Here is a 12,019-nt window from a genome sequence, read left to right on the forward strand (position 1 = left end):
GAAATATGTGTTCTTTCTTTATAGCTGAAGAGGTACATGAGAATTTGTCACTAAAGGGAATAGACCCACCACTAGTTTTGCCATTTACTGAGCACTATACCACTAGAAGTAGCGACAGGATGTGGTATCACTTACTATCCTTATTAATGATCTACGAGAAGCAGAAAAATGGCAGGCCAATTAAATGCAGAAATGCACTGGAATATAAATGCCACAATAATACACTGAATAAAGTATAGTAAAGAAGTAGTGCGATCATTAGCAGTTCAGGAAAATTCAACACGCTCATATGTAATTGTCAGATTTTTCCCTATTAACAAACACTGACCTTTTCCCAGTCTCCAAATAAAAGACTTACAGGTAAGCTGCTTTCCAAAACATTATCAGGACTAAGAACAGTTTTCTGAAATAGCTTTATGGAAAAAAAGAATTCTGCAGCACCTTAAGAAAACTGAGCAGGGAAAACTGGTTCAGAGTATTGAGAAACTGTTTAGCGGTTGCTAGGCAATTATAGGATGTGTGCCAAAATCACTGGATACTGGCAGGCAATTCAAAGGTGGTCAGGTGAGACAGCAGATGATGCTTATGCCTAACCAATGACAATCAAATAAAAACAAGCTTCCATCTCCTAGACTCATTTGAATTACCACTGAGGATGCTAGAGCTGTGGACCTCACCATCAAAACAGAACCACCCCAGCACAAAAGGAGTAAGACAAGAACTTGGACATAATGACATTCAAGACACATTAACTTGAGTGGGGAGGGTAACAAGGGTGAGGCCAAGATATATTTAAAATTTTGCAATTTTGCAATTAATTCAAAAAAGGTTACATCTCAGTTTAATAAGTACTGTAATATTTTCTAGTTTCCTTTTCAACGTTTGAAGGCATTTTTATAGGTATTTTGAGAGGAATTTTTCCAGTTTTATGTAATTTTCTCCTTCGCCCCTCAAAGTAGTCAGTAACAAAATGCACAATATAACAAGGCATTCTCTTTCATTGTAACAGGCAATGGCAATTAATCACTGTTCTCTATTGCAATGAGAAATGGGAGCAAATTACTTTTCAAAAAGCAGCTTTCCAAACACCACGGGCATATCATGGACTTAGCAGAGGGTTCCACGTGCTATTTTGGGAAGAGGTGCCCCACCACACCTTTTCACTAGGTGCCACTACCAAGCTCTTGTTAGTGAAGAAGCTAAGGATGGGGGAGAGTTGCATCATATTCAAAGGCAGAATTCTACTTTTACACCTTAGCTGTGGGCACCACACTTGTCACTTCACTGAAACACTGTGCTCAACAAGGACAAAGGCCTGAAACAGACAGGCCAAGTAAACTGGTTTCCAGCCACATTTGGGGTGTGGCATTTAGATGATGTGCATCCTGAGAGCGGCTGGAAACTGCACTGAGGCCACGACTTTTACAAAGAACCAGGCCAAAAAGGAACGGTAAAATACCACTCCTTTTGCCAGACTGGTTCAAAACCACGGTAGCGACCCAGATCAGGGCTGGGTGTGTGCAGTTGCCCGGCCATGGCGCAAATTGCACCGGAGTGGCCACAGCCTGCTGTATCGGGACCGTCTGTTTCAACCCAAAAACATTAAAATAAGATATCAGACAGCCATTCAGGAATGTCATTTAAGCATTTGGAAGCTTGAAACTTCTAAATAATTTACAACTGTTCTCTTTGAATTTCAAAAACCTGGCCCAACAAAATTTTCAAAAATCAGAAGCCCTTCTGTTTAGGAAAATAGTCTGTACGATTATGACTGAAGGGGAGCCATCAGTGGTATAAACAGAGAGATGGTTAAAATGGGCAGGGCTGACAGGGACAGCAGGGAAAATATATTTATTACTGTCCAGCCATTACATCAAATCACCCACAAGAGAACACAACAAGCCAAGAAACATAAATAAGTAGGGAAAAAATGAAATAACTGAATTAGGAGTTTGGTAAGTAAACAGATGTTAATGCCACTGGAACATCATCTATGATTAGGGCAGGAGTAGGCAGCAGACAGCATTTTAGTAAAGACCACATTATAAACTATACTCAGATAAACATGGTAAGCCATGTGTATTTTATGCACTGCAAATGAGGAAGAAGAAAAAGTGGAAGTTCATATAATCATTGCCTTGTACCTTGTTCCAATATCCAGCCAGCTTCCATAATCTTTAACCAGAAAGAAGAAGTGCTAGGAGAGAGAGAAAAAATAAAGAACACAATTTTGTTCAGTAAACAAACATTGCACAAGGAGAATGACAAGGCTCAAATTTCAAGCGGCTCGTGCACAGCATTTAACTGTTTTAGTAAATGATGCCCATCCAATAATGTTGAACTGAACAACGAACAGCTCAGGAAAGATGTAATTAGGGAGGTGGGCTCAAACAAGAGGGAGATAGGTTCAGGTTTCTCTTCAACTATGAACTCTTTGGGTCCAGCTTGATATTATAAGCAGTGTGAATCTGCCAGAGCTTGGCAGAATTACCTTTTTGGACTGAAGCCCAGAGAACCCCCCTGTCAACATGGCCACTGGCCATGCTGACTGGTAATTCTAGGACTGCAGCCTCCAAAAATGCACATCTCTTCTAGTGTCTAGTGAAAAATGACCCATAAATTGACTTGCATTTGCTTTGCCATCTCACCACATTGGCTACTACTTGCAGAAGCAGGGATGCATAATGTATATTTCACTAGAATCTCACAGGGAAGAAAAGGCATGTATTGGTATTACTGTTATAAAGCCCTGTACATACTAAAGGATTATAGCATGAGGGTGGAAACTGTGGCCTTCCAGATATTGTTGGCTCCAGCTTTCCCCAGTCCCTGCCATTCTAGGCACTGATAATGAGACCTGTAGCCCAATAAACATCAAAGGGGGCACAGCCTTCCAGACTTTTGTCCCTAGCAAAATGTGTTTACACTCAAGACACAACAGTGTGCCTATATTCATCTTCTGAGTAAGAGAAAGTAGCCATAAACCACAGTGTCACTCAGAAAGGAAGAACTGACCACTCAGATGCTAATCAGTACAGAAAAATCTCCAGCTATTATGTGATATCCTTGTGAGTATCTATATATAATACAATTACAGCTCTAAGCAGACAATTCCAAGGCAGGATTAAGAGAGCAACCTGATACATATCTACTCAGTCACATTCAATGAGCTTCCTCTCAGGTAAGTAGGACTGCAGCCTAAGTGAAGGAATCCCCAATTCTGAACCTGGCCTTCAGTCTTCACTGTTGTCTAGTTCTCCCTGGATACTGGAGACATGCACCCTGCACCTCTGCTTCCACCTTCTTTAAAATTAAAAAAGGCCTCTAGAGTCTCTGGGGAGCACTTCTGCAAATAACCTGTTTCAGGCCCAGAAGAAGGCTATTTCCCTCAAAAGTAAAAATGAGCTGAAGTCACTTGTTTTAGAAAACGAAACACTGGAAGCTACACTCAGAGTCCTGGAGGACATTTGCAGTGCATTGGATGCAATTTGCCCACTTCTGCTTTTCATACGATAAATACAATCTTCTGAGCTGGCAATTACCTTGAATTTATCCATAAAAGCGGGGGATCCGTTCTGGACCCCTCCACATATGGGAAAAAACACATACGCTCAAATTGCATTGGTTTCTATGGCGGTGCGCTCTTGCACACATGCCATTTTGTCCTTCTGGGCTTGCCATGCGTGTAAGCTAAAATCCACGTACAGCAAGCCCACTGTATATGGCCGCGCTGTATATGCTTGTAAATATTTCCGCCTATATGCTGGATTATCTGAACCAAGTCAAATAACTGCCATGCCACTTCTTTGTGTATTTTAATTTTTTTTTTAAAAAAAACTTCTTTATGTATTTTAAAGATCAGACTGAGTGAGCAGACTTTATGGATTGGGACTTGAAAAAACCACAAATTCCCTTCATTCCCACTCCCTCCCCCATTTTATTTGTTGATTACTCTGTAATTAAAATGATGACAGTCTCTTATGCGGTGGTTCTCAACCTTTGGGCCTCCAGATGTTTTGGACTTCAATTCCCAGATGTTCCAGTCAGTATGCTCAATGTTCAGGAATTTTGGGAGTTGAAGTCTCAAAAATCTAGAGGACCAAAGGTTGAGAATCACTGCTCTTATGTCTAACATTAGATAAATTTCTTGTATGGCAGTAGCTCCATGGTGTGACATAACGAAAGCAGAAGGTGTTGTCACTTCAACTAAATCCCGCAGGGAAATTACGGGATGTGAGAACACAAAATAATGCAATCCCTTCCCCTACAGCTTTGAAAACACATCTCTCAAGCCATGTTACAATGTGTAAATATACTATAGCCAATGAATATGTTTTGAGGAAAATGTGTACAATTTTTTCATTTTTAAAAATGTGACATTTAATAATTCTTGATCTTAAATTTAAATGGTGGGTATTCTTCTCCTCACCCCACCTCACACTGTGTACATGAACAGCATCATTTATGCCTCTTTGGGTCTCCTTCCCATCTACCCCAACGTTTCACTTGGTTATTCTGACATCTCCTTTGAAAAATGAGGGCAGACCATGACATATTTTTTCTTTTGTTCTGAAGACAGGGAAGAAAAGGATGAAAAATTAAAGTAGGCACCCAGGTGCATCTGGCATTCCCTTTCACTCACTGTCTTGAACATTTGGTATGAAGTAGATGAAATCCTAGCATTGCTGACTTAAAAATAGCACAGTGAAAGAAATGAAGTAATAAAGATGATGTCTCTTCTGATGCATTCATTAGATGATGTACAAAGGATTGTAAAAAAAAAAAAAAAAGGGGGGGGGATTCCCATCTGCAATTATGCAAGGTTTCAGTTCAACTCCCTGCCCTAGTTCTAGAGACTTTGAAGTCTGAAACTAATTCAGATATCTCTTGATTGAATTAGCAGAGCTCTCTGTGTTTTGATCTTATTTGTACAGAATGTCCAACAGTAGCTTACCAAAGCCATGATGTCTGAAATCACAAGAACAATGAGGAAAAGCCTGGGGAAAAAGAGAGAGAGAGAAAGAGAGAGAGAGCACACACGTCAGAGGAGGAATATAATTCATAGTTCAACAGTGCAACAACAAAGCTTCGTAGAATTCCAAGAATATGACAAAGTGTGTTTACAAGGTGGAGGGCCATTCTCCTTTGATCTAGTTTGATAGTGCTCTGTTTCAGGATCCTGCATGTTAGCCCAAAAGACTATCAAACTCGCCATTAAGGTAAGCTGAATTTCATGACCTCTTTAATTATAACTACCATAAGAAACCAGTTTCCCTATTGCCACATTATTTTTACATTTCTTTTTCTTCCAGTATTCACAAGGCAAGGAAAACCTTTTTAGGCCACAGATTACTGGAACCTCTGACAGGCTTCCAATATTTCATGTAGGGATCATTCACACTTTTCAAGACACATTTGTGATGTTTCCTAAAACAAACTTAATATGGTAGATGGTCTGCACACACTCCTTTGTAACTATTTCCCCGTGGAGAAGATGAAAAACCCTGGGCATCCCCAATTCTAATCCCCTACTATAACCACTGTTGTTATGTACAGTATCATCCAAAATCCACAAGACAGTGATACTTTTATCAGGTATCACTGTCTTGTGGATTTTGGATGATGCTGTACTTTATTATGTGGCCACCATGGTTACCCCTGTATATGTGCACTATTGTTACGCTAACTCAAGATTATCTTGAAAACCAGAAGGACTAGAAACAAATAGAAAGCTGTTTCCCAAGATGTCCCTCTCTCTGGCTTTGTATCAAATCAACTGTTTGGGGGCACAAAGCCTGAAACACCTTACACTGTCCTACATGTGAAACAGTCGAGTAGGTACAAAAGGATTTTAGATTGGATGGAGGAGTACATCAACCCTGGGACAGTTGGAAGTATAGGGGAATCAAACCCTCCCCCAGAGATGGCTAAGGGGGCTGAATCCCCACTGAAATGAACTGGCAAAATTGGATCACCAAGTCTGTTCTGGAATTGAGCCTCCTCAGCCATTATCAGTCATCAGTGTACCAAATGGTTAAGCACTAAGAAACAAGTTGTTGAGACCTCCTAGGAATGAGAAAGGCTGCCTACAATCTATCCTATGCACATTTACTTGGGAATATACTACACTGAATACAAGGAGGCCAGTTCCATGTACATATTCTGCTTGGATGAGTCTTCATACAATGCATGAGAAAAGTAATCTCCCCCCCCCCTGCAAATACCTGCAAGTAGGCCAAATTAATAACAATCTGCCTGCCAATTTTACCTCCCCACCACCTCTTTAAAACAGTTCTAGAATCACTGTGGATTCAGTTATAGCTTTATTTATAAGAAAATGTGACATGTAACCTCCAGTTTGCTAGGAAGCCTTGCCTTATACTTGCAGGTAAGTGAGAAGGTGGAATAAGCTTGAGTTTATTCAGTCCTGTAGGAAATGACCATAAAAGCAAGTGTAGCAAACGTAACACTAGATTCCAAGCAGATTTGATTAAAAGCTCATGAATCTCTTTGGGTTACTTTGAAGCAGTTAGTCAGTCTCTCTTGGCCTATCCTAAACTTCTTCATGCAGTTATTGGGGCATGGGAGGCATTGGGTATAAGTTGTATCTGCACTGTCCTACGCCCCTTGGACCTGACCACTGGCTAAGCTGTCCAGGGCAGTTGGAAGCTGAGAATCCAACACAACTGAAGTGGCACAGGTTACTCTGCCTCTGACCTACCATTTCTAAGACTGAGCCATGGTGAGTCACTGCTCAAATGAAGTTTTCTCTGGAGTTGTCCCCCTGGCCTCATGTCATCTAGTTTAGACAATGCAGGTCAAAAACTCCATTGTGGGATTGGGCCCGATCCTGCCTGTACAGATACGAATCCAGAGTCTCTGACCCTGGGGTAAAGAGCCTACTCTAGGGTAAAATAGTGCTGATTCTGCATGGAGTTTCCAAGAAACTCTGCAGCAAAACCGGGCTGTTTAGACAGTGCTCTCCACTCTCCTTATCTGTGATGTCTGGCGATCCATCTGAGAAGCCCCCTAGTTGCCCCATCTGATGCAATAGCAAGCAATAGCAAGTATACCACTTTTCAGTGCACTTAAGCACTCCCTAAGCAGTTTACAATGTGTAAGCTAATTGCCCCCAACTAGCTTGGTACTCATTTTAGCGACCTCGGAAGGATGCAAGGCTGAGTCAACCCTGAGCCCCTAGCTGGTATTGAACTCACACTGAACTTTGTCAGTGAATGGCTGCAGTACAGGCATTTAACCACTGTACCACCAGGGCTCTCTTGATGCAGAAATGGGGAGCCTAGCCATGTGCAGGGTTTTGGATGGATCACTGGGAATTACAGTTTGTCATGACACCAAAGCACTCTGACAGAGAAGGTTAAATGTCTCACAAAACTACAATTCACATAATTCCATACCATTGAGCCATGGCAGTTAAAGTGTTATCAAACTGGATTATTTCTGCAGTGTGCATGTAGCAGAGGATAGGCAAGGCTGTAAAAGGTAAAGGTATTCTCCTTTGACAAAGTAGTCAAGTTGTGGCTGACTGTAGGGGGCAGTGCTCATCACCGTTAATAAGCCAGAGAGCCAGCTTTGTCCAAAGACAACTCTGTTGTCATGTGGCTAGCAAGATTGCACAGAACTGCTGTTTATCTTACCAGAGAAGTGGTACTTAGAATCATAGAGTTGGAAGAGACCACAAGGGCCATCCAGTCCAACCCCCTGCCATGCAGAAACTCTCAATCAAAGCATCCCCGACAGATGGCCATCCAGCCTCTGTTTAAAGACCTCCAAGGAAGGGAGACTCCACTACACTCCGAGGAAGAGTGTTCCACAGTCGAACAGCCCTTACTGTCAGGAAGTTCCTCCTAATAATCTCTTTTCTTGCAGTTTGCATCCATTGTTCCGGGTCCTGTTCTCTGGAGCAGCCTACTGCCTCCTCAATATGACATCCCTTCAAATATTTAAACAGGGCTATCATATCACCTCTTAACCTTCTCTTCTCCAGACTAAACAACCCTAGCCCCCTAAGTCATTCCTCATAGGGCATAATTTCAAGACCCTTCATCATTTTAGTCGCCCTCCTCTGGACACGCTCCAACTTCTCAACATCCTTTTTGAATTATGGTGCCCAGAACTGGGCACAGTATTCCAGGTGGGGCCTGACCAAAGCAGAATATAGTGGCACTATTACTTCCCTTGATCTAGACACTATACCTGGCCTTTTTAGCTGCTGCATCGCACTGTTGACTCATGTTCAACTTGTGGTCTACTTGGACTCCTAGGCGGGTTACACACTGCCATGAAAGTACGCGCTCTGCGCGTAAAAAATGACGACGGCCGTTCCAGATGGCCACCGCCATGAGGACGTCACGGCCGCGCCGCCTCTATACGGGGCGGCGCGGATGTGACGTCCTCGCTCCGTGCCAGGGCGCCTAGTGCACCCTTAGCGCGAACCAGGAAGGAGCTCCGTTTTGGAGCTCCTTCCTGGTTTGCAGCGCCGCTTTGCTTCGCTGGGCGCAGCTTTCAGACGGCTTTGCCCAGCGAAGCAAGGGAGAAAGGGGCCAAGTGGCCCTTTCTCCCCCTCCCCGCCGTTGCGGGGTGTCCTTGGGGCTTCAAGCCCCAAGGACACCCCTTTTCAGGCTGCGGGGAAGCGGCGTTTTGCCACTTCCCCGCAGTCTGAAAAGCGGCGGATCAGGGCCTCAGCGGCTGCCGTTCTGGCCACTGAAGCCCCGATATACCGGGGAAAGGGGCGGGTACAGCCTGCCCCAAATAGGCGGTCTGTAACCCGCCCTAGATCCCTTTCACATGTAGTCTCCTTAAGCCAGGTGTCCCCCATCCTATATCTGTGCATTTCATTTTTCTGCCCTAAGTGCAGTACTTTACATTTCTCTGTGTTGAATTTCATTTTGTTAGCTTTGGCCCAGCTTTCTTATATATACCTTGAGGTACTTATTTATTTGCATTTGCATGCTTTCAAACTGCTAGGTTGGCAGAAGCTGGGACTAGTGATGGGAGCTCACCCTATCACATGACACCTGGGCCTTGAACTGCCAATCTGCCAATCTTGCAGTCAACAGAGTCAGCATCTTAACCTCTTGAACCACTACATCCTTGGCTGTACCAGAGCTTTATTTTTATTTGTTCTGCACTGATAAGGCAGATGATCTTTAGTGAAGGCCATTCAATGATAAACCTCCACCAGGTTCATGAATGGCTGAGTATTGATTTCTTCTTACCCTTGCAGTACAAGACTTAGTTAACCAGGTTTTTGGTACCCAAGACCATTTCAATTTGGAAAAGCACATTTCAAGGAACAAAATGGACTATGAGCAAGTGAAATGAAATACAGTTAAAGACCGCCTCATTATCTTTATCTTTTCATTAAGCGACTGAAATATTAGGCTAAGTGAGCACTGTTCTAAATTGCTAATGACTGGTTTTGCCAGGGACTTGCACTAAAATAATTCTGCAAACAGCTGACCTAGTAGCAGGAAGAGGAGATGGGTCATTAACTGTAATAATAATTTAATTCGTAAGAATTATAATTAGAAAAGTACTATCAGTTACAGCGTGAAATTTCATTAAAATGTGCTATATCATGGCACTAAGCAAAATCACTATCACTTCTAACAAATGATTTCTTTCTAAGGAAAAAAACACAAATCTGACCACACTATCAAGCATCAAGCTTAGTAGGTTAATAGTACCTTACAACAGTACCTTGCATGGGATCCCTTCCAACTCTATGATTCTATTGGCAATCCTGCATGGGGGGGGGGGGGGGTTGGACCTGATGACCTATAGGTCTCCTTCCAAATCTATGATTCTATGACTCTGAGCTCACAAAAAATGTGACAAATCCAGTCAGTACATATTAGTTTGCAAGCTTATTTGCTTTTCACAAAGCAGATGCACAAATGGATCCCATTATGTTGTTGAAAGTATTGTCAAAACTACCAGGGATGATCCCACATAGAGATAATATATTAACTAATAAGACAACTGGAAATCACCTATAATAACCTACACTCGTTTCTGGTTTATATCACAGTCAGGACCAAACACCGGGGGGGAGGCGGGAATCTTCAATAAAAATTTTAGCTTTTGCTTAAATTTGATTATGTTGTGTTACAGAATAGATATGATAGGGAAGAACAAGAACAGACAGAACTAATGATGGTCTTGGTTGGAGTGCAACAATTATCAAACACCTATCCAGCCACAGCTGTCACTGCATAAAAAGAAAATCCATCTAAAAGCATGTGATGTGAGTTCTCCACAAATGGAGGCCCATACACAAAAGCATACTTTCAGAATTCTCCTGTACTTTGTGTGGCAGGAAGAAAAGGTCCCTGTGAACTGAACAGCCATGTGAATGGTTGGTCCTCTTTACAGAGTGTTTGGCTGTATACTGAGTGTGTGTTTGCTCCTCCATCATGCTGTCCTCCTTCCCACCCCAAAAGTGTATGAACTGTGTCCAAATACTGTTCTACAGCTGGAAAATCATCAGATTCTAATGTATACATTTGGTGGGATGCACCATTTCAGACTGGAAGTGAGCAGACTTGAATGTTTGAAAATACCATCAGCAGCACTTCATAGAGAAAACTAGCATGCCAGCCAAAACATGGAGGGGGGATGTTCTACCCATTGTCACAGAACCACAAAACCACACAGCCTAACTGACCATTCAGAAGTTACACCAGGGATGGGGCATGTGTGAACCCCTAGATCAGTGGTTCCCAACCTTCCTAATGCCATGACCCTTTAATACAGTTCCTCATGTTGTGGTGACCCAAACCCATGAAATTATTTTTGTTGCTACTTCATAACTGTAATTAAATAGGCATTTTCCAATGGTCTTAGGCGACCCCCATGAAAGGGTCATTCGACCCCCAAAGGGGTCCCAAACCACAGGTTGGGAACCACTGCCCTAGATGTTGTTGGATTGCAGTTATAATTGGTTTCTAACCACCATAGCTAATGGTGAAGGATAATGGGAGCTACAACCTAGCAACATTTGGTGGGCCACATATTTCCCATCCTTGGGTTACAGCCTTAACATCATGACTAGAACACTGTTAATTAATTCCAACTAGAGCGGACCCACTCAATCGATTGTGTACTGCTGCTCTCAGTGACCTGTTAATATTTGTGCACCAACTATTTTTTAACTTCCATTTTACAGTACAGTACAGTGCACTTGGAAAATAGATACTTATGAAGACACAGTTAACAATTAAGTCACTAGAGAATCTGTTTTAAACAATGGCCCTGTACAGATGGGCCCTTTGCGGCGTGTCCACGACGTGCTAGGCTTGCCTCGGGGTGGCGCGTGCACATGCCCCGCAACCCTAGTATGTTATGCACACGCCGCCGTTATGCAGCACCATACAGACGGCACGCGTAACGATGACGTTGCAGCTGCACTGCCTCCAAATGGGGCTGTGCAGCTGCGACGTAACTGCGCCATCTCTGGCGCTTTGCAGTGCCACAAAAAGGAGTCGCTTTTTGGAGCTCCTTTTTTGCTGCGCAGCAGTGTTGCACAATTTGTATGCTGTGGCACTCCTGCGCAGCAAAGAGAGGCGCCGCCCTGGCGCCTCTTTCTGGCGGTCTGTACCTCGCCAATCTTTTGTTTCTTGGTCAGAGGTTTGATAAGTTCAAATTCCTTCTAAAAAGAACAATATGGAAAATCATACCCAACACAGAAATTTACAAAGCAGAGGACTCATATTCCATAATGAACCCTGAAGAAACTGCTGCTTTGGTAGAAGTATTTACTGTACCTTTTAGATGATAATTGGGTTGTGACTTGAACAGCTTCAAAAGCGCAGGACACAAGAACAAAAGGGATTGCAACCTGTTGAGGACACAGAATGATATTACGCTAACAGCAATCTCTCAGAAAACAACAGAGGACCACTCATGAACAGTTTCTACTTTTCACATACAACCTAGCAATTCCAAAAGATGAGTTTACATCATCTTTTGAACCCAAGAATCAATTAAGCAACAA

General features: G+C 42.7%; 1 protein-coding gene across 1 annotated transcript in view; it reads right to left on the minus strand.

The window, feature by feature from the left end:
- LOC149316969 (GPI ethanolamine phosphate transferase 1-like) overlaps nt 1–12,019 on the minus strand; it is a 92,902-nt gene that overhangs the window by 17,152 nt on the left and 63,731 nt on the right. Inside the window, exons 26-28 of the mRNA XM_089516601.1 lie at nt 11,790–11,863; nt 4,955–4,997; nt 2,145–2,197 (exon numbers count right to left, since the gene is read on the minus strand). Of these exons, the coding sequence (XP_089372727.1) occupies nt 2,145–2,197; nt 4,955–4,997; nt 11,790–11,863 (170 nt within the window). The remainder of the gene's footprint in view (nt 1–2,144; nt 2,198–4,954; nt 4,998–11,789; nt 11,864–12,019) is intronic.

The sequence above is a fragment of the Sceloporus occidentalis genome, unplaced genomic scaffold, assembly GCF_023333645.1.
Source record: "Sceloporus occidentalis isolate IW3139 unplaced genomic scaffold, rSceOcc1.0.p SCAF_3, whole genome shotgun sequence".
NCBI classification, from domain to species: domain Eukaryota; kingdom Metazoa; phylum Chordata; class Lepidosauria; order Squamata; family Phrynosomatidae; genus Sceloporus; species Sceloporus occidentalis.